At 44.8% G+C, this 23,259-nt stretch overlaps 2 protein-coding genes and 1 pseudogene across 2 annotated transcripts; 2 read left to right on the forward strand and 1 right to left on the reverse strand.

Moving 5' to 3' along the window:
- The first annotated feature begins 2,582 nt into the window (after positions 1 to 2,582).
- LOC141028832 (putative protein FAR1-RELATED SEQUENCE 10) lies at positions 2,583 to 3,623 on the forward strand (annotated as a pseudogene).
- Positions 3,624 to 3,628: 5 nt separating this feature from the next.
- LOC141028841 (protein FAR1-RELATED SEQUENCE 5-like) lies at positions 3,629 to 4,711 on the forward strand. The gene has a single exon (XM_073506118.1). It carries the CDS (start codon positions 3,629 to 3,631, stop codon positions 4,709 to 4,711), a length of 1,083 nt encoding a protein of 360 aa, XP_073362219.1.
- A 10,526-nt stretch (positions 4,712 to 15,237) lies between these two features.
- Positions 15,238 to 18,104, reverse strand: LOC109743515 (uncharacterized). The gene is made up of 3 exons (XM_045231759.2): positions 17,718 to 18,104; positions 15,831 to 15,920; positions 15,238 to 15,730 (listed from the first exon to the last, which is right to left on the reverse strand). The coding sequence occupies exons 1-3, from the start codon at positions 18,033 to 18,035 to the stop codon at positions 15,560 to 15,562; spliced, it is 579 nt and encodes a 192-aa protein (XP_045087694.1). The 5' UTR covers positions 18,036 to 18,104; the 3' UTR covers positions 15,238 to 15,559.
- Between the last annotated feature and the right edge of the window lie 5,155 nt (positions 18,105 to 23,259).

A 23,259-nucleotide genomic window follows, 5' to 3' on the forward strand; every position in this document is an offset into this window, starting at 1 on the left:
ATGTTCTCAATTGAGTCAGAAGTCTGTGCGTGGTCTTTTTATATTATATCGAGGCTACATGGCGTGCATGTTTTCATGTGTACGTTGTGTGAAGGTGGAGTCTTGGGATCGATATCATGCTAAGGCTAGCGGAGTTGGCTAGATCTCCATACGTCGGTCCTCAAGCGCCACATCCGCTCCCTGTACCTTTGCCCATCACATTTCCTATCTAAGTCGTCGCACGTAAGTACTCCTCTTTCTCTCACCATAACAATACTGTGACGGGCCGACTAGGATCTCCTTCCCCTTATAATCATTCCCACACTCCTTTGCATGGCCCATGCAGGTTTGTTCTAGTGCAGTTCTTCTTGCACTCATTCTCATGTTTCTGTTCTAAATCATACCTCAAGTCCCTTTTCTAGGGCTTACCTTGGGTGTATCGGTACTTACTAGGGCTGTTGACCTCCTCATGCTCTGCCCTGAGCTACCCGCCAGTGCGGGAGTAAGTCAAGGGAGTAAATTCATCGTCCAGGTTGCATTTAGTCGGCCAATCTCTAGCATAAGCATGCACACGTCGCCCTGCTCATTGTCTCTCGTTCGAGGACTACCCAAACTGTTGTTGTTGTGAGATGCCTCCTGGTGTGAGCCTTCCTTCATCGATGAGTTGCATCCATGTGACGCCCTCAACCACTCTCCCAACTGGGATGCTGAATCCACTGTTGATTCACAAATCCCATCCGCATGAACTAGCCTGCCACAATTAAAAGAGAAGTGCGGAATCTTCTCATAGCAGAAATCATACCACATTCCGATCAAATCCTCCGTGAGGATTTGAGGAAAAACCTCGCACAAAGGGCTCAAACACTGGAAATTTTGCTCGAACCCGCAGGTGTTTGCCCCTCACGAATCCATCTTTCTCCACAGCCACTCGAACCACCTCACCGAGCCAGTTCCTAAGTGTTTTACCAAAAGCTTCCGATTGCTTGTCCAACGGTGAATCTACATTCAAACCCAAGCTTCGACAGTGTCAAACACCATCTCAGAGGGCTTCATGTTTCCTTCATAATCGTTTAGGATAATCACATTACAATCAAACTGCCAAGGTCCATTGTTCGTTGTAGTAAAAAATATTCCCACCAATATCCCATAATTGTGATTCACGGTGTACTCCCAGGCCCTCTGCATCGTCCTATGAAGAGCATGAATGTTCAATGGCCTCAGCGAGCACAATTTGCCCACCACCGACCAACGTTTCAGTTTGGGAAATCCAACCCGGGTTTTGTGAAGATGAACCCTGCGTGGTCCTTATCTGTCAACAACTCACCCAGTTTCGCCGAGAGACTAGCGCTCTCTTGCAAGTCTTGCCTTATGCCGAAGACTTAGATGATTCCCTGCTCGCCGATCCTCCCACCGCCCTTGTAGACGGGGTAGCCATCTTCTTCAGGGCCATAGTTCTCCTGACTCCTCCCTTCTTCGCCATGGCGGAGAGGAACACAACCCGATCAATGAGTAGGCCAGCGTTATCACTGTCCCTAGCACCACCGAAAGATCGCCACCCAAGAACAAAAAACCCTAACCCTAGCATGAGATTTTAGCGTTTCACATAATTTTTGCTAAGATGAGAATGATTAGCGACTGACCGGTTGGACAAGCCTTGGGATGTCAACTGAAAGTCAATGCTGTTATGAATAGTATCATAGGCGCGAGGACAAGTCAGAGACGGCGTCCGTCGTTCACAAGTGTGGAAATATTCACATCACACCGCTCTGCCACCGCCGGCCCCAAAGAGCCCTGCTCCGGTGCTCCCCCTAACCTAATTTCGGAGGGGTATTTTTGTCCCCGCGAGTTTGTTTTTTTCCTGGCCCGCCATAGCCCAGATCCAAGCCCTGTCTAGCCCTGCATAACCCAGACCGTATACGTACAGTACCCTGGTCCGAAAAAAAAAACATCACATGACCCCACGTCCATGTAAGACCTGCCGAATCCAATCATTCACGCAGCTCCATCAATCTCGCGAGCATTGACGCAGCTCCATAAGTCACGTAGTAGATCTCCAGCGGCGGCTATCTCGTCGCCGGCGATCTCGTCGGACAGCGGGCGCGACAACGTCGTGAATCTCCAACGAGCGCGCATAGGTACCGCATCCCGCGTCCCCCCTCTAGTCTCGCTCGCGGCAACATCGAACGAACTGCCGCCGCCAGTGGTAGTGGTTAACCTAGCGTGGCGGGTAACCTAGCTACCCGGCGGCGCATGCGATCGTGGATCTTGTTCCGGTAGTGCTGCTCCTCGTGATCTGGGTTCACGTAGCGTCGATTGCCGTCGGCTGTGCTCACCACCGGTATCGTTATTTGATGTGCGGCTAACCTAGGTATCCGGCGGCAGAGGTAATCACAGATCTAGCTAGGTTTTGAGATCGTGTAGTTCCTCGCGATTGAAAGTGATCACGACGGGTGCCGTGGCCATCTTCCTTACTAAGTTTGGCATATCTGAACGGCCTCGGTTGCGGTTGTTTACATAACATCCGTGATCGTGTGCTATGTGTTGTATATTTCATCATTGATAATGTTTGCACATGTGATGATACATATTATTGGTTGTAGGAAATGGCGGACGAGGAGTTAACTGATATCATGGTAGACATGGAGTTTGGAGAACTGATGAAAGACTGAATAGAAGATTGGTCAGATGATGAAAATTCAGATCGTGAAGATCGGTCAGAGAATGGGAACGAATGGGACGATCTTAATGTGAGTGGCATTGTCATGTTGTAATTTTTTGGTGGCATCCGACAACATTAAATCTTTGTGTTGAAAATTTATAGATCGATGAGCTTGATGATGATCAGGAAAACAACTCGAGCTCTCGAATGAAGATTACATTAGTCAGGTACGTAAGTGAAAAAATTTGTTGGCATGCAAATTGAACTTCTTCTGGAATATTATATGATAAGTAATTATGTATTTGTGTTGTATTTTTCAGTTCATTTCCGAATGTCATAATGCGTACGACTATTACGGTGAATCCGACGCGGGGGCAGGCCTTGACGACGAATCATTAGATGCACCTGATTCTGGGGAGTCCCAGTCGTCGGTCATCATGAGTGAGGTATGTGTGTAATCAATGTTCTATGGAAGTAATGTTAAACCATAGAAAACTATTTTCATGGCTGTGGTTTGATTGTGTAGGTGACACAAGATGATGGGGCAAAGAATGTCCAAGATACTGCCAGTGCAGATGATAAGAGGGATATGTTCATGCAGATAATGGAAATGACCTTTACGTCTCACGATGCTGCGTATGATTTCTACAACAGCTATGCTAGAGATAATGGTTTCAGCATTAGAAAGAATAAGGTCAAGTATAGCAAAACGGAGTCACGTCATATGCGTTATAGGCGGTTTGTTTGTTCGAGACAAGGGAAACGTGACAGCAAGTTGCTAACCGAGGAAGGACACAGCCGTAGGCTCAGAGCCAAGACACGCTGCTTTTGCGAAGCGCACCTGACCGTCAAGCTTGACCAAAAGCATGGGGTTTGGTATGTTGAAAGTTTTGAGGACAAGCATAGCCATATGTTGGCAGGACCGGACGACGTACCTTTTCTTTGGTCCCGCAAAAAATCAAAGAGTACCAGAAGCATGAGATAATGTCCATGGGAGCTGCAGGGATTAGAATTCATGACATGATGGATTGCTTCATCAGCAAACATGTATGGTACGGCGGTGTTGGTTTTACCAGGCGTGAAATATACAACCTTTGCGCCAAGGAGAAGAGGAAGCTGCTTTCAAAAGGTGATGCTGCCACAACCATAGGCATCATGGCCAGTAGGAAACAGAGGGATCCTAGCTTCTTTTTCGAGTACAAGCTAGATAAGGAAGGACATTTGAATAGGATGTTCTGGTGCGACTCCCAGTCTCGTCATGACTATGAGGACTTCGGCGACGTGCTTGTATTTGACAGCACGTACAAGATGAACCGCTATGGTATGCCATTCATACCTTTTGTTGGTCTTAACAATCACCGGAAGACCACTGTTTTTGGTTGTGCCATAGTTTCGGACGAGACCGAGGAGACATACGTGTGGCTTCTGCAGACTTTTTTGAGGTCCATGTGTCAAAAGATGCCTAAGAGTGTTATCATAGACGCCGACGCTGCGATGATCAAGGCAATTCGCAAAGTCTTGCCAGACGTGTGGCACCGTATATGTACGTGGCACATAGAGAAAAATATGAAGATTCACCTCAGTCACAAGTCCTTGAAGGAGTTCCGAACTCTTCTGTACTACAGCACGTCCACGGCCACGTTTGAGGAGAGATGGCACGCATTTTCCAAAAGATGGCAGTCGGAAAAAACTGTAACATGGATGAGACGGATGTATAAGAAGAGGAGACTGTGGGCCGCGGCTTATCTAACAGAGGGGTTTTGGCTTGGCATGAAAAGCAACCAGCGGAGTGAAAGCCTGAACTCATGCCTTCACCTCCACCTAGACGGTGAAATGACCCTGGTGGATATGATTTTGCACTATGAGAACGCCGTTGTGTGTATCCGTGAAAACGAGGCGCGAGATGACTGCACGGCCTCACAGAGTTTACCGGTGCCAGTTACTAGCTCGAGGGAACTTGAGATAGCTGCTTCTCACGTCTTCACTCCAGCAAACTTCTATATGTTGCAAGATGATCTTAGAAAAATTGACGGCATGGAGATTGTAGAAATTAAGCTGGGAGACGGATCATAGCAGTACATCATGGCCTGGAAGAATAACCGGAAGCGTCGTTTTTGGGTGGAGTATACACCAGTAAATTCCGTAGAAACTATAAGGTGCAGCTGCCGAAGAATGATTCGAAAGGGTCTACCTTGCAAGCACATATTCCATGTACTGAAGCACTTGAACATATCTGAAATACCAAAGTGTTTAGTTCTTGTTCGGTTCACGAAAGAAGCAAGGTTGGGACTGCCCGCGAGGCGCACAAGCGATCTGTTGGGATTTGGTTGGACTGGGGCCGGGGAAAGAATGAAATATAGCCAGGTCAGTGTGTTAGCGTCTGAAGCTATGCATGCGGCATGCAAACACCCTGCTTTGTGGGATCAGTTACAGGAGAGTTTGAAGGCTGTGATAGCTAAGAGTCATGAGTATGATCTGCTACAGGAAAATTTGTTGAAGCAAACAAATGACATCAGTAAGTGTGCAGTTGAATATGTGGACGATGGTGAAGGCAACATGATTGCGGTTAAAGATCCTATGAAAGTGTCAAGCAAAGGTGCAACAAAGGTAGATGTGAGCCGCCCTGTCTCGAAAAATGGTAGACCACTCTCTTTTGATGAGTTGAAAACCCGGTGCAGCGCTTGCAAATTGGTAGGACACACTAGACGTAGCAAGAAATGCAAACTAAATCAGAAGTAAGTGTTTGTATGCATTGTGGATTATTAAATTTTGTATCATTCAGTAACTTAACTTGTCTTTTATCATGTGCAGAAAAGTGGAGAAGGAAGAAGAGTAGAACACTTGCTTCAATTATTTACTATGTTAATCAACCAGCTCATACTTTGGCTAAGGTAGCTCTAGGCGATTGTGTTTATTTGGTTTGGAGGCTTTAGGCCCCTGATTGTATCCTTAGTGTATTAGCAGACAAGATCCCAGTCTTTGTTTAAATAAAGTAAGATGTTTCCCTCTAAACAAAAATAAAAAAATTATTTACTGTGTTATGACCGGGGCGGGAGGTAGAAAGAATATTGTACATTTCCCCTACCCACGTCCTAAATGCCATTAAATAAGTAATTGTACCACTCTCCTCCCCACCACACACTCACCCACCTCCCACGGGCGCCGGTTCGAACTCCCCTCTTATCCCCACCTACAGTAGATCGAGAAAACCCTCGCCGGCGACCGCTGCAGCCGCCTCCATGGAGAGAAGCCTCGGCTGGCAGAGAGCGATGATGGACCTCGCCGGCGATGACAAGGGGTGGCGCGCGCAGTTGACGGAGGTGTGCGGATGGTTCCCCAACACGGAGATGTTGGTCAACCACGCGCGTGGCCTCGTCAAAGTCCTCACCGACGCCGAGAAGAAGCGCGCCTTCCCCTACGGCCGCGGCGTGCCGCCGGCTCTCCTCCTCGTGTGGGCAATGCGAGAGGCCACGCTGAGCGACTCCCCTGTTCAGCGCGCAAGGTGGTGGATGTACCGCTCCACCACCATGACGCTGCGGCCAGATCCAGCACGTGTCGCGTCGAGGGCGGAGCGCGTCGACGTCGAGCTCGCTCTCCCTGCGCCCGTCAGCCCGGACTACCAGGTCCGCCACATGCCGAAGCCAGTCCTGCCGTTGGGCTCCGACATCGTGGAGGACGACGTGGAGGAGGTACTGGTCATCCCTGATGACCATGAGGAGGGCGAGGAGGACGCCGTTCAGATGGTAGCGCCGGTAGCTGTCGAGGGTGGCAAGACAATGCCCATCGACGTCGAGCTCCTTCCCCTCCTCCCTGACATAGTGAAGGTGGAAGAAGAGGTGGTGGCTCAGGATCAGGTGGCGCAGCTGTCGAACAGGACGGCGGTCAAGAAGAAGGCTTCTCCGTGTGAGGTGCGCCGCTCACGCCGCCTCAAATTTCTAAAGAAGTGAAAATGGGCACAGTTGCTGAAGGAGGAGGAAGCTGCTGGTTATCTTAAGTTAGTTATGCTGTTATATGTTTCAGCATATAAGTTAACATTATTTTGGGTTTGATGTTGGTTAGGTATGCTTTTATATGTAAGCATATAACTTATGCAATCGGTACGGTTTGGTCGGGTTCTTTGTGGCTGAAGAACTGAATATCTACTGCTCACCCTAAGTGTCAAGTTCAGTTAAATTTCAGAATATTGAATATGTACTATTGCTTTGCTTCAGTGTTGCATCAAAGGTGTAGGTGCTGCTAGATGTTTCTCCTATGTTGCAACAACACAATGAACTGGGCTGCTGCATAAATCAGTAGTGTTGTAAGGTGATGTGCACATGTGCATCACTTACCAAATATAGAACATGCCAAAAGTGTATTGTCTGCCAAATATAGAACATGCCAAAAGTGCATTGTCTACCAATCATGATGGCCCCATGTTATTTATGCTTCAATCTCTGTTACACTTTGCCCATAAACTGAATAGCAAATAATTCACCAGCATTTCATCATGTCAATTACAATGATGTCAATAACTTTATGAACAATCTACTTGCTAACTATGACAGCAATCATAATGGCAAGCAGGCCAAGATACAGAAGACCTCCAAATCCTAAAATCCTATCCCTATAGAGCAATATTTCCTTGTACCTCTTAACCATTGCCCTCTTTTCTTTCTCATTCCTTTTAATTTCAGCTTCGTATTCTGTAATCTTAGTCTCCAGTTTCTTGTTCTTCATGGCAAGATACTTAATGACTGACTTTACTTTGCTATCCCACTCCCCATCAACCCATTCAACATACTCAGAAGTGATATCATCCTAAATAAATCATGAGCAATTCAAGTCATTTTATAACTGAACTTGTCACTGCAAGCGTTAAACACTGAACTTTTTTGCAGCTTGACCGCAATAGCAGTACTAGTTTGAAGATCATGCTCAGTAGACTAACCTCAAACACACATCCCACGAATGCGCTGCCAAAATTGTCTGCATCCATGCAGACACGGCCACCAAGAGTTTCCTGATGACCACATAGATGGAGCTTGTCATGGCCACAGGTCATGAATTGTGGGCGATAATGCTGGGATGTAAAGAACAACGGTAAAGAACTTACCTTTTTGCCACCAAAGTGTAGCACTGAAGAAACCCTAGCCGTGGGTTCTCCCGGCCCGCCGCCGCCCACGAAACCCCCGTCCCCTATTCCACTCGATCCGCCGCCGCTGCCTCCTGTGCCACTGAATCCGCCCCACCTGCTTCCAGGACCCAGGGTTCGACCTAACTTGCGGTCGCCACCGCTCTTCTCGCCGTAGCCGCCGCCGCCCGACGCCCAGCTCGCTGCCATGCTTTCGCCGTCGAGATTTGGAGGCGCAAATGGAGAGAGAGGGCTAGGGATTTGGAAAGGGAAACGAGAAAAGGGGAAAGATCGATGTGAACCTGGCAAAATGGGCTGGTGTAGCGCTGCCGGCACGATAGGCCGCATGTGGGGCCCCTCACGTGGTTAGATGGGTCGTGCCTGGCATCATTGTGAGTACAAAAAAATTAATTATATATACAATAAAATAAACGACGGGTTTGTAAAACAAAATAGAAAAACATGATGCCTGATAACACGCGATAGAGCCAACGAGCTGACATGACTAATTTTCATCTATGTAATATTACGTTTTGGCTCGATATATTTACTTAGCTAACATGACTACTTTTCATAATCATGTGATGAGGGGGAATTACCAGGAGATTATGCAAGATGATGACATGCAGATAGCTAAGGCAGAAGGCTAAGCTTGGTAGAGTTTTAAAAAAAGTAAAGAATGTGAAAATTTTAATATAAAACTTACGAGAGCAGTTGAAGAGAAAAATAGAATGCAAATACTATTAATGTGAAAAATACAATTATAAAAAATTGGAGAACGACAAAAATATTAAGCAAGAACAATTGATAAGTGAAGCCAAAAATTTATTGGTACGACCAAATTGTCTTCTCCGAGCGAATTGTATGACCGAATTGTCTGGTAGGAGCGAATTGTCTGACAGACACATACACATGTATGTGTCACAATATTCGAGATGCCCTGTTTATTACATAAAAATGATAGAAACCCTAAGATAATCATGCCGTCGAAACCTTCGACCGGACTAAATCCAAACCACTAAAACTTGAATCTTGCATGCCGCATGAATTCTTCAACTCTGGCGTGTTGACCGTTTGATAGAGCTGCAACAAGCTTGCACCATTTTTCAACGGCGCATACTATTTCTCCATTCAGCTCGTCCATCCTGTTGAAAGAAAATATATAACTTCGTGACATTAGCGAACACTAAAGCAAAAATAACAATAGACATGCAAAAATATAGAACTTTCTGGCAGTAGCTAACACTAATGCAAAAATAACACTAATGCAAATATAAAACTAGCACCATGTATACTGCAACATGCAGCCAAGTGTGTGCTGACATGAGGCAATAAAAAAATAACTACAATTGGTAATTGAATTTACTTGCATCTCATCAAGTTCTTTGAGTATCAGATAAATTATATAATCAATAAATTTAATATGGTAAACTGTTACTAATTCGTCTGGTTGTCTTATTAACAGGGTGACAAATTGATCAGCTGTAAATAACTAGAGTCTATAGCAATGGTACCTATTTGAGGTTCATCAACATCTAATGCTTATAACTCTTTAATGTTCTATGTGCACAACAATATAATTGGATCGTGTGACAAAAATATAATTGGATCATGTGACAAAAAATCTATTGCATCATGCTTCTCGAGAAACAACATCTTATTCTACCATGCTATGAAAGAACCAAAGATTTATTTCATCTACACCATCTGGTCAGAACGCATCTAGTCGAGTTGATACTAGTTGAAAATATGTGGTAAACCTAAGTCCATCAAAGCAACGAGACGGAGGAGCTAGCTTGCTATGAAGGCGCGAGGAGGACAATTTACTTGATCGGTCGATGAAGATGAAAGAAGTCGGCGATGTGTTGTCGACGTAGTTCGTCGAGGTCGGCCTGCACGTGAGGACGACCTTGATCTTCTCGGGGTTTTTGTGGCGTGTGGGATGCGGCGGACGGAGCTGTCGACGACTCACCGGCAGGAGGCGATCTAGTCGACGACATGTGCGAGGAGGAGGAGATTATATACGAGGTCGACTCCTAGGTCGTCGTAACTTCCCTGTGGCCAATCTCGCGATCTATATTTTCCTCCGTTGAAGCGAGGCTGAACGTGCTCCTCAATCATAGGGATTAGGAACATATGGATTAGCACGATCCCAGAATTGTGTAACAGAACGGCAACTACTCCCGTGATCGATGTGCGTGTGATCAACGTGCATGGAAAGCGCAGCGTTGTGGGCCCCCACAATATGGATCAGACAGTTATTTACGGTCTGGGCCGGCCCACCTACCTACATTGTTTCTTCCCTCAAAATAAATATCATTGGTTCTTCCCTAAAAAAACTCTTTGTGACACCTATTAGTTATTGTATACTTGTATATGTTCAACAATATTTATAGTATCTCTATCATTTCTACAATATTATACATTCAAATGTATTGTTCCTCTTTCCCTTTTAATTTGGTTTTTCTGTTATTTTATGTTTTCTCCTTCTTATTCCTATTTTTTTCATGTTTCATAATTCCATATCACTTCTTCTCATTGTTTTCAATTTCATTTAAAATATGTATGATTAAATGTTGTCCTATTTATGACTTCCTAATTGGTGGGACCGGCAAGGAAAACCACTTTCAGACCTGCCCTCCAGCAGACCCGAATGGTCATGCTTGTACATGATGCATGTGGAGGCATGCATGAGATGACCCCAACTTTTGGGACCATGTGGGCATGGCCAATGTGGTCCCCCAGGCAAGGTGTGCACAAATTCGGACACAAAACGCACGTTGCGTCACGTGGGGGCCGTTTGTAGGGTTTTGTCGCCAGAAAAACCCTAGAAAATGCCTCGAGTGTCGGAAATGAACGATACTTGTCATGCATGCATGCCATGGTCATCCTAGGGTGTGCATAAACTTTGGGATCATTTGGTGGGACCGGGAAGGAAAACCTCTTTCAGACCTGCCCTCCGGCAGACCCGCATGGTCTTGCTTGTACATGGTGCATGTGGAGGCATGCATGAGATGACCCCAACTTTTGGGACCATGTGGGCATGGCCAATATGGTCCCCCAGGCAAGGTGTGCACAAATTCGGACACAAAACGCATGTTGCGTCACGTGGGAGCAGTGTTGTAGGGTTTTGTCGCCGGAAAAACCCTAGAAAATGCATCGAGTGTCAGAAATGAACGATACTCGCCATGCATGCTTGCCATGGTCATTGTAGGGTGTGCATACAGTTTGGTCTCAATTGGTGAGACCAAGAAGATAAACCTGCTTCTAGTACATGGTGCATGTGGAGGCATGCATGCGATTGTCCCAACTAGATTTGATGTAATAATATTTCAAGTATCAAATAGAAAATAAAATTTATAATTAGGAAGGACAACATATTATGTTACATTTAAAAAATAATTCAAATGTAAAAAAGATAAGATCTATCAGAATGAAGAAGTGAAATAGAAGATAACATATTATCTTACATTTTGGAAATATTTCAATTATAAAGAAGAGAACAAATATTAGAATGAAGAAGTGAAATAAAACAGAACATTTTATTTTACAAACTAAAAATATTACAAATATAATAAAGATAAGAAATATAGAATGAAGAATTGAAATAAAACACACCATTTTAGTTTATATTTCGTAAATATTATCAATATAAAAAAGAGAACGAACAAATGAAATAAAACACAACAGAATTTGGCATATTTTTTAATTTTAGTAAACACTGTTATTAATATTATAGAAAAAAAAGAGATTTGATTTTAATATTAGAAATATAAATAAGAAAAGAAATTTTGGAGTTAAGAAGTGAAAAACAAAGAAAATATAAAACAGATCAGCGCGCGGGTAAGGCTGCCCTGGGCCAGCCCGCCTGAATTGGGCCCAAGGCAGAGCCGCGCAGGGCATAGCGCAGGGCATAGCGCAGCGCACAGCCGTGGGATGGTGGGAGTTTAGTCCCACCTCGCCAAGCGAGAGAGCGCCGCACCAGTTTATATACCCGACTGCGACTCCCCTCCCAAGCTCCTATCATATGCAGGCAGTACATTGCCTAACTCTCGTCCCCTCTACCTCATGGGGCCTACTAGCAGCAGAGATTCTGCACCACGGGCCTGCATCCTGGCCCATGAACGGCTGGGTTCCTAGTCGTATGTAGGCCGGGGTGTATGAATTCTCCTGCTCTGGTAGGTGGGCACATTTTTTTGGCATATTGCCATGTGTTTTGATCTTCAAATCACACACTAAATTATACACATGCTCACTTGCATTCAATACACATTTTTTTGCATATATGACAAGTTAATATTTTGACCTTCAAATCATCTAATAAATTTTACACATGCTCACTTACATGTAATACACATGGATATTAATGGGATTTCAACAAAAATGAGGCCGTGGTGTATGAATTCTCCTCCCACATGCATGCCATGGTCATGGTAGGGTGTGCAAAAAGTTTGGGATCATTTGGTGGGACCGGCAAGGAAAACCTCTTTCAAACTTGCCCTCCGGCAGACCCAAATGGTCCGGCTTGTACATGGTTCATGTGGAGGCATGCATGAGATGACTCCAACTTTGTGAGAGCACGTGGGCATGGCCAATGTGGCCCCCCAGGCAAGGTATGCACGAATTCGAACACAATATGCACGTTGCGTCACGTCGGGACACTGTTGTAGGGTTTTATCACCGCAAAACGCCTACAAAATGCATCGAGTGTCGGAAATGAACGGTAGTTGCCATGCATGCTTGCTATGCTCATCATAGGGTGTGCATAAAAGTTTGGTACCAATTGGTGAGACCGAGAAGAAAAACATGCTTCTAGTACATGGTGCAAGTGGAGGCATACATGCGATTTTTTTGAGGGTCAACGACAGTGGGAGAGGCTCCCACTGACTTTTGTATTACTCACAAAGAAACCAGTTACATGCGATTGTCCCAACTATATCTGATTTCATAATATTTCAAGTATGAAACAGAAAAGAAAATTTATAATTAGGAAAGACAACCATGAAAAGTGAAATAAAAGACCATTATATCATACATTATTTAAATTTATAACTGTCAGAACAAAGAAAAGAGGAGAATATAGATAAGAGAAGAAAAATTTGAATGAATAAGTGCAATAAAAGACAACATATTATGTTACATTTAAAAAATAATTCAAATGTAAAAAAGATAAGATCTATCATAATGAAGAAGTGAAATAGAAGATAACATATTATCTTACATTTTGGAAATATTTCAAATATAAATAAGAGAACCAATATTAGAATGAAGAAGTGAAATAAAACAAAACATTTTATTTTACAAACTAAAAATATTTCAAATATAATAAAGATAAGAAATATTAGAATGAAGAATTGAAATAAAACACACCTTTTTAGTTTATATTTCGCAAATATTATCAATATAAAAAAGAGAACGAACTAATGAAATAAAACACAACAGAATTTGGCATAATTTTTTATTTTTAGTAAACACTGTTAGAAATAATATAGAAAAAAAGAGATTTGATTTTAAATATTAGAAATATAAACAAGAAAAGAAATTTTGGAGTTAAGAAGTGAAAAACAAAGAGAATATAAAACAGATCAGTGCGCGGGTAAGGCTGCCCTGGGCCAGCCTGCCCGAATTGGGCTCAAGGCAGAGCCACGCAGGGCACATCGCAGCGCACAGCCGTTGGGTGGAGGGAGTTTAGTCCCACCTCGCCAAGCGAGAGAGCGCCGCACCAGTTTATAACCCGGCTGCGACTCCCCTCCCAAGCTCCTATCATATGCAGGCAGTACATTGCCTAACTCTCGTCCCCTCTGTCCCGTGGGGCCTACTAGCAGCAGAGATATTCTGCACCACGGGCCTGCATCCTGGCCCATGAACGGCAGGGTTCCTAGTCGTATGCAGGCTGTGGTGTATGAATTCTCCTGCTCTGGTAGGTGGGCACTTTTTTTGGCATATTGCCATGTGTTTTGATCTTCAAATCACACACTAAATTATACACATGCTCACTTGCATTCAATACACATTTTCTTTTGCATATATGACAAGTTAATATTTTGACCATCAAGTCATCTAATAAATTTTACACATGCTCACTTACATGTAATACACATGGATATTAATGGGATTTCAAGTCATCTAATAAATTTTACACATGCTCACTTACATGTAATACACATGGATATTAATGGGATTTCAGCAAAAATGAGGCTGTGGTGTATGAATTCTCCTCCCACATGCATGCCATGGTCATGGTAGGGTGTGCAAAAAGTTTGGGATCATTTGGTGGGGCTGGCAAGGAAAACCTCTTTCAAACTTGCCCTCCGGCAGACCCGAATGGTCCGGCTTGTACATGGTGCATGTAGGGGCATGCATGATATGACCCCAACTTTTGGGAGCATGTGAGCATGGCCAATGTGGCCCCCCAGGCAAGGTGTGAACGAATTCGGACACAAAACGCACGTTGCGTCACGCCGGGGCAGTGTTCTAGGTTTTTTTTTCGACCACCTCCAAATCACCTAAACTTTTGCACACATGATCTCTTGGACAAACAAAGCTAGGTTTCCAAGGTTTTATATTTTTTTTGAATTTTTTATTAATTTATAATGCCCTCTAGACTGACTGGTAAAAAATCGGTCTATACCTCAGGGGGGCATTGTAAAATATTCTTTTTCCAAAAAAATTTGAAATTTCTAATGCCCTCTTATATTTGTTTATAATGCCCTCTTATATTTGTTTATTTTTTAATGCCCTCTTATATTTGTTTTTTTAATGCCCTCTTATTTTTTTGAATTTTTTTATTTATAAAGTTAGGTTTCCAAGATGGCTAGGCTGGCCCATGCTTTTCCTTTTGTTTATTTTTTTCCTTTTCCTTCAGTTTACATAAAAATTACTTGAGCACTCAAAAAATAACATAAAAATTACATGACCCCTCAAATAATAACATACCAAAAATTCAAAAGGTATTTTTATCAAACACATCTTTTTGAATATTTATATTTTCTTTTCTTATAAATAAGTGACATTTTCAAAATTCTAATAAGTAGGGTAATATAACTTTATTAAAAATAAAGTAGATCTTATTTCAAATTCCTTTTTTTGCACACATTATTTTTAACTAGTATTACATTACTCTTCTAAATTTACATTTAATTCCTTCACACTTTGATGATGGAATATTTGCTCTGTTATTGCAACATTGGTTCAAATGATGGAACATTTGATCTTTTTGCTTATTCAAATTATGCATTGATGGAATGTGTGAGGATGAACAATTATCAGTAACTTTACTAAACCCCATGTACTATAATTCATGACAGCCAATTTGGAACATTGCCACATTCAATATTTGGTATAATTGGCACATGGGCACAGCATGTTGCACTTGCCCACAACATAGACAAGTGTTGCAGCATGTCTGAAGCAACACTGAAGCGCCATTTGTGATCATTGCACCATCGAAACAACAACTAAACATGAAGGAAGCATTCACCACCAATAAAGTTAAGGCCACACATATATAGATAGCATTCTAGGTTACCACCACAGGTACCAGGCAGTTCACAACAGATCCAATTCAGACACACAATACATTACATTACATTAATAGAGGTAGTTTCCAACCAGTTCAGACCCAGATGCAGCTTTCCAAAAGTAAAACATCATCAAATATACTGATGATGAGTACGGCTTACAACTTCTGATGATCAGCATGATGTAGGACTAGAGGTTAGGGTTTCTCAGGACCTTCAGGAGGGCAGAATGCTGAGCCCTGATCTTGTACTCATCACTGGAGATCGATGTAGCCCGGCAATGTTCCATCAGATGCTCCAATAACCCAGACCTGGGCTTGGGCTTGCTGCAGAAGGGGCAGCGGTACTTTCCGTCCTCCAGTTGTGGTACATACCAGGTCCTTGGGCCCTAATCTTCAACACCACCTTCTCTTCAAAGGACTCGACGTTCCCCTCGACCACATCATCTCCAGATTCATACTGCACACATTAATGACTGACATTAATACATTATGCATTCAAATACTATAAACACGTAATACTAACTCAATGCACAAATAACATTTCAACTAGGCCTTACCTCATACGGCTCATCTTCATCAGAGTCATATGGGTAGAACCCAGTCTTGTCCCACTTCCTCTTGTTGCCCACAAGATCCTCCTCCTGCTGCTATATTGTTAAACAAGCACATCAATTACAATGAATTGAATTGCAGTTCAAAGAATGTCATTTACAAACAAAATTGTGAATGTGAACCACATTGGTATGTTGCAAGTGACCAAATGCTTTCCTTATAAATACAGAATCTAAGCAATCAATCAACAGACAAATGCTTTCCTTCAAAAATGCTAATGAAAATCCAAGTTGGATTCTTGACATTCCCTGGATTAACCCAACACTTTTCTTTTGAGGGAATTCCCCCCCACACACTACTTAATGGAAACATATAGTATATTTTGTTGCTAGGATCTTGCCTTGGAATGTTTACTTCATAGTTATACAATGGTGACATCCTAGCTGCATATTTTTGTCATTCATCATAAGTATTTGCACAAGAGGAAAATCTCTGGCCAGGTTAATTTTATGAGGATGGACAATAGGCCTGCCTACAACATTTGGTTTATACAATTTTGGGCAAGGACAATATTTCAAGGCCATGTTACTGTTTTTGAGGCCACCCTTCTGCAATTGTAAAGTGGGTTATCTCTTAGCCCCCTAAATATAAAATTACATCCATTGCTACTAATTACAGAAGCCAACTACAAATTTTAATATGCACAAATTATTGTTTTTGGGATAATGCAGCAAAGCTCCTACACATATTAACATAATGCAGTAGTTAATTAGGTACAACTTCAACTATAAATGCATACATCTCCAACAAACATCTAAAATTTAATTACTTACCTAAACAACAACAAATTATACTATAGATGAATCTTGTATCATCTAAATCAATTCATTGGCACATCAAAATTAATGCATTCCAAATCAAATATGTTTCCATCCAGTATCATTGAACCACAGATCAAATCAAATAATATATATGTCTGCAGCATTGAACTACAGATCTAATAATCATATGACGTCTATCTGACCTTAAATTCCCCCTTAAATAAGGTATTCAACCTCATACTAATTAAAATCTAACAAGCAAAAATTCCACTACTAATCGAATAAGCATCTGAAAAAACTCCAAGATGCTTTTATCTCTGAAGCAACGGCATTGGAGAGGATGTTCAATGCTGTAAATATCTCTGAAGCAACGACAAAATTCCACTACTAACCCAAACTAAATAAGCATAGACTGCCCCTTCCCCTCTCCTTCAGAAGCCCCAATCCAACACAAACAAATCCATCCCTTGAGAAGCTCTTTTTGATTAACATGACAACACCCATTACATGAGCACATCCTTCACTATATTTACAACCAAACTAATGCACCATCTAATCACCTCAGGTAGACAATTTCCAAAAACACAAGGCCATGCACAACCCATCTCATAGCCTCTGCCTGACAGGCATCAATCAAGCATCAAGGAACTGCAACTATGACAACATGCATCAATCAAGCATCTAAGAATTGCAACTATGACAGGCATAATCCCTAGAACTAAGCATCCATTTAATTAATCATCAAGCCAAAGAACTAAAGCAGGCACCAACCCAAACCAATAGAGAAGTATATATTTGACTAATCCATCGTCTAATCCTCAAGCCAAACACCTAAAGAATTGCAAAAATTCCACTACTAATCTAATAAGCATCTGAAAAAACTCCATCCCTCAATCCGACTACTTCTAACCTAATCTAATAATCATATGAGGTCCACCATTCTTGCACGAATCAAATACACAAAAACCCTAATGCAGAGAAAACCCTACATCCAACAAATCTAACCAAAAAACCTTCTGGCCACAAACCCTACAATCTAAAAACTACCACATTAAAGTGATAAGCAGATACCTTCTGCTCCGCCTGCTCCTCGCCAGAGCCGGCCTCCACCTTCTCCACCTCGTGTGCCTCGCCAGAGCCCGCCTCCACCTTCTGCGCCTCGCCAGAGCCCGCCTCCACCTTCTGCGCCTCGCCGGGGATTGCCAGAGCGGGCGCATCTGGCTGGACCGCGCCGCTGCAGCCCGCCCCCGCCTTCTCCAGATCTGCAACGGGGGGAGCACCGCGCTGGACGCCGGCACGTCCCCTCACAAAGGTGCCCGCAGCGACCTGCCGCGCCTGCTCCACCAGATCTGCGCCCCAATCGGGGCGCTCGCCTCCTGCGTCCGCCATGGCGATGGAGAGGATGCGGTGAGGGCGACGAGGAGGTTGGAGAGGAGAGGAAGTGGGGAGTGAGGAGAGGGAGACGATGCGGCGGGGGAAAATGGTGGGCGATGCGGCCGGAGGTGGTTGCCGTCCACATTTATATGATGGGACGGTTTTGGAATCTACCCGTGACACGTGCTGCCCCACGCGCGGGCGGCCCCACGCGTGCACGAAACGCCGCCATATACAAATACGTATATGGCCGGGTATACGATCTAACCGGGCCCGTACGGGCCTCTCAGGGCTCCTCGACGGCTATACGCGGGGGCAATAAAGACGATCGTGCCCCTCGTTATAAACCGTTTTTGGTTCATCCTGGCCGTCGATGTGTTTTTTCACCTCAAGTTCAGCCAGGGGAGCACTGGAGCAGAAACGGGCCCCAAATGTGTGAACTCTGATCAGTTCATGGGTATCGCGTGTCAAACAGCACGCGAGAATCCACTTATTATATACAGCCCACATATATATTGTACATGTATGGCGGCCTTCTAGAACGATTGCGTTTCTGGACCGTATTGGTTATTCGCCAATTCCGGACTATTATACCACTGCTGATGCTACTTACCTGTACGTTTGTCAAGTCTAGACAACGATGGATCGTAGGGTTGGATTCAACTAACAATGGCAGGGCACCACAAACGCTCCTTTTTCCACTTTCGATGGCTTATCCTTTTGTAGTGTGTGGGGTCTCATCGCATCATCAGCATGGCTGGATAGGATCACTTTTCTTGGATTTGTGCCAATCATGATAGCGAAGGTAACCAATAAAGTGTCCCCACGATATTTAGCAACTGCAAGTGGGCACGCGCTGGAAGATGTGCTCCTATTCCACAGAGAGGGACTGTCCAGTGTAGAATATTAGGACTCGTCAAAGACAAAAGTGTAGAATAAGCCGTTTGTTGTTCGGATTTCACTCTCGTAAGAAGAATTAGACAAGTCGCTGGAATATTAGACCATCTCCAGCCGTTCGCTCCCAAGGGGCCAGAAAAAAGCATCGCTTAGGGCAAGCCGGCGATATTTTGGGCGTGGGGGCGATCGGCTTCCTAGTCGCCGCCCCAGGTTAGCCCCAGACGCTTTTTTATTTTAAAAAAATATAATTGGGCAAATTTCAACACGGCATACATTCGGCAATATTTAGGCGGTTCACAGTTTTTTTACATATAGAAACATAATAATAAGTCTACTAAAAAAAGAAAAATGGCCGTGCCTACAGGCCGAAAAACTCGTTGAACACATCGAAGTCACCGCCGTTGTCGTCCTCCTTCTCCTCCTTCACGCGGCCGTCCCTGCTGGACCCCAGCTCGGGGTCCCACTGACGGACTGGTTTGGCCGGCAGCGGCACCTCGTCGTCGCCGTCGTCGAGAACGACGACACCTTCCTCGTCGCGGCCACAGCGCCGAGCGGAGATCTCCTAAGGCACAGCGCTGACGCTCCATCTCCGTCCGCGCCCAGTCCTCCCGCGCCCACTTCATGGCGGCCTCGTCGTCGAAGGCGGCCTCGTCGTTGTGCTCGCGCTTCACGGGGCCGAGCCTCGGCTCCGTCTTCGGCCTGACGAGGCGGGAGGAACCGCCGCCGCCCTCGTTGATGACGACGCCGCGGTTGCGCCGGCCGAGCGGCGTTTCCACGGGCTCGGCCTTGACGCTTAAGAGCGCCGGCGACCCGGAGGAGTGGGAGGAGGAGGAATATCCGCCCAGCATCCTCCTCGGCAGCCATGGACCGCAACTTCGGTGGGGGACCGGGGCGGCCAGGTACGTCAACGGCGGATCGTTGCCGCTCTCGAGGTACTCGAGGACGGCGTGTAGCGTGCGGCCGGGGGCGCCCCACCACAGGCGGCGGCCGTCACTGTTGTTGCGCCCCGTCACTAGTGGCGCGTTGTTGATGGAGGCCAACCGCTCCGCCTGCCAGCGTTCGAAGTACGCCGCCCACGCCTCGTGGTTGCCGGCGTCGTACTCCGGGAGGGCTCGCTCCTCCTCCGACAGAGACGCCCGCACACGGTTGATCTCGGCCTGGAAGTAGTGGGGGTGCTCGACGTCGGGCAGCGGGGGGACGGGGACGCCCCCGGCGCTGAGCCTCCACCACCCCGGCGCGAGCATGTCGGGAGGCGCCGGGTAGTTCACTTCGTGGAGGAGATGGGCTTCCCACTCGTGCAGAAAGCAGCGGCCGAAGCCATTGGCCGCTGCCCTGTCGCCGGGGAACCTTTCGCCCATCGTCTGTGCGTGCACGAAGAAAGGGGAAAGAGAGTTCGGCGGCGGCGGCTGTGCGTGCACGGGGTGAGAGGAGGGCTGCGGGCGGGGTGCGTTCACCGGCGAGGCAGGGGCGGCTTATATAGCGGCCGGGGGGCGTCATGCGTACGCGTGGCAGGACGGGGCGCATCGCCTCACCGCGCCGCCCGTGAGGAATCAATGGAAGGCTAATCGGCGGCAGCCTTGGCATTGATTCCCCGCGGGAAACCGAGGCGATGAGGACGACGAGGCGTGGGGGTCGCTGACTCGGCGGGCCCGCCGTTCTTTCGTGTCAAAAAACGATTGTCCGGCGTTCCCGGGCGCCCCCAGCGCCCCGGGTTCGGCCTGAATCCGCCGGCGCCAGTTTCGGTCCTAATCGGTGAAAATTAGACTCCTGGGACAACTGGACCGATTTTTAGACGCCGGCGCTAAAAAATTGCTTTGAGGATCTGTTGGGGGCGCAGCTGGAGATGCTCTTAGCAAAGCACACATGAAGAGGCACAATTTTGTTTTTGAGACAATGAAGAAGCACAAATAAATGGACGTAATTGTCACGCAGGCTATCATCATCCGGCTTGCAATGATGGCAGGCCGTCGTTTGGGCCTGTTGAGGCAAAATCCAGCGTTAAGTCTGGGTGCGTTTAACAGCTAGTACTTGCTTGAACCTAGCCTCAATTTACCTTTTTACTTGCTTCAACCATGCCTCATTTGTTTTACTTGCTAGAACCAATTCGGTCCATTTTGTTCTGAGAGCAACTAATTAGAGAGGTTACCCCTTGCGGGGAACCTTCAAGGGTCACTTGTGATGCCCTATAAGTATGTCAAGTGGTGCATCCAGCCACCATCACATTTCGCGTGTTGAGCGCTCCCTCTGAATTTTAATTTTCTTAACACGTTTTTGGGTTTTAGATGGATTTTTTTTCTGGCCTTTTAGGTTATCACGCCATTTTTCCAAGGTATTGGAGTAAAGAAAATCCTGTTTTTTTTGTAATCCCATGAGAAGCACAGATCTGCTCCTCGCAAAGGCACATTTCTGTTTTTGCGAGAAGTACAACCTTGCCTCTTGAAAGGGAAAAAATGTACCTTCACGAGAAGCACACATTTGCTTCTCATGAAGGCACTGATTTGATTCTCGTGTAAGTATAGATTTGCTTTCGCGAGAAGCACACAAAAGAGAAAAAAAATCTAAACTTTCATGAGAAGCAACTCATGGAGGCACATATTTCCTTTCGCGAGAAGCAACTGTGCTTTTCGGAAAGGGGAATATGTGCTTCGACGAGAAGCACATGTTTGCTTCTCTTCGAGGCATAGAATTGCTTCCACGAGAAGCATCACTGTGCGTCTCGAAAAAAAGTGGAAAAAATGTGCTTCTGGCTCTGGGATTTTCTTCCTTCTTTCGTCATTCTTTTTTGGTTGCCGACATTTTTGTTTTTGTTTTGGTATTTCTTTTTCAGATTTTTTTCCGGTCTTCAGTTTTTTCATAAAAAAAGTTCGTCAAAACCTATTAACATGGAATCTAGTTTCAAAGATATCGACGCAAGAAATCCAATGGCAAAACCGGTTTGGGATTTGGACGCACGGTTCAAGAGATAAAAAATTAATAAACAAATTTAGGAAAACCGGTTTGGCTCTTTTCAAAGTTATTTTCCAAACTGTCAAGTGAGCGAACGAATTATCTTCTTTCTTTTGGAACGAGTTATCAAACAAACAATTTTTTTTTGTTTTCTTAAAGAGGAATCTGAGAGAATTTTTTATTTTTTTTGGAAAAGAGCCAACGAACAATATGTTTTGCATTTTGCTGGGAACGAGTGAACTTGCAATCTTTTTTCTAGAAGAGGAATCTGGCAGGCGAGCCAGCAAGCGAACAAACAGTCAAGCGAGCGACATGGAATAATAGGCTGCGGCCCGCTTCCACTTAGTGGGAGCCCTAGCGTGCGATTCGGGCCTTAAGGCGCCGAATTGCGCGAGACGTATATCACGCTTATAGAGAGACTAGCTTTTGACTCCGACCCTTAAAAAAGGTTTTTGTCTTCCAAATTACTAATTAAGGATATCTCCTGCAAACTTCACTTTCACATTCTAAGGTTGTGACAAATGTTGTAATGCATGTGCGTGACTTGTTGCAACCTGAGAGTTTTTTGTTTTTCTTATAGATTTATTTATTCAAAACATTTTATCTCAGAAACCGCGTGGTTAAAATCGCGAACCATTTTCACCGTTAATTTTCTCACGCCGAGATATCCAAAACTAGATCTCATGTTAATAGGTTTCTACGAACTAACAGAAAATCAGAAGAAAAAAACAAACTAAAAGTATGATTTTTTACCAACTTTTTTTCATTTCTGAGAGGCAAATCTGTGCCTCCACACGAAGCAAATCTGTACCTCTCATGAAAGAAAAAATAAATATTTTACCTTTCCTTGAGGCACAACTGTGCCTCTCGCAGAAGTGAACTTGTGCCTCTACGAGAGGCACATATATGCCTCTCGCGGAAGACAAAAACGCGCTTTTGGCTTTTTGCGCTTTCCAAGAGGCACAAAGAAAAATTGTGCTTCCTCTATAAGCAAATCTGTACCTCTCATGGAAGAAACAACACATTTTTTTCTCTCTCTTTCCAAGTGCCTCTCGTGAAAGTAAATCTATGTCTCCACGAGAAGCAAATTTGTGCATCTCGCGAAAGAAAAAAAAACATTAGCAAACCTATGCCTCCATGAGAAGCAAATATGTGCCTCTCGCGGATTAAAAACGTGTCTTCCCGCGCAATTCTTTTTTTGATTTTTTGTGTGCGAAACTTAGGGAAAACCAGGCAAAAACTGAACAGCTGAAAAAAAACATTGAAAACCCGAAAACTTGTACAGGAAAAATAAAAAAAATCCGGGAAAGCACCCAACACGTGACACGTCGCGTTGGCTGAGAGCGCGTCAAGTGACATGCTATCAGCCCACCAAAAGTGACTCTTGAATGCTCAG

Source organism: Aegilops tauschii, chromosome 1 (genome assembly GCF_002575655.3).
Source record: "Aegilops tauschii subsp. strangulata cultivar AL8/78 chromosome 1, Aet v6.0, whole genome shotgun sequence".
NCBI classification, from domain to species: domain Eukaryota; kingdom Viridiplantae; phylum Streptophyta; class Magnoliopsida; order Poales; family Poaceae; genus Aegilops; species Aegilops tauschii.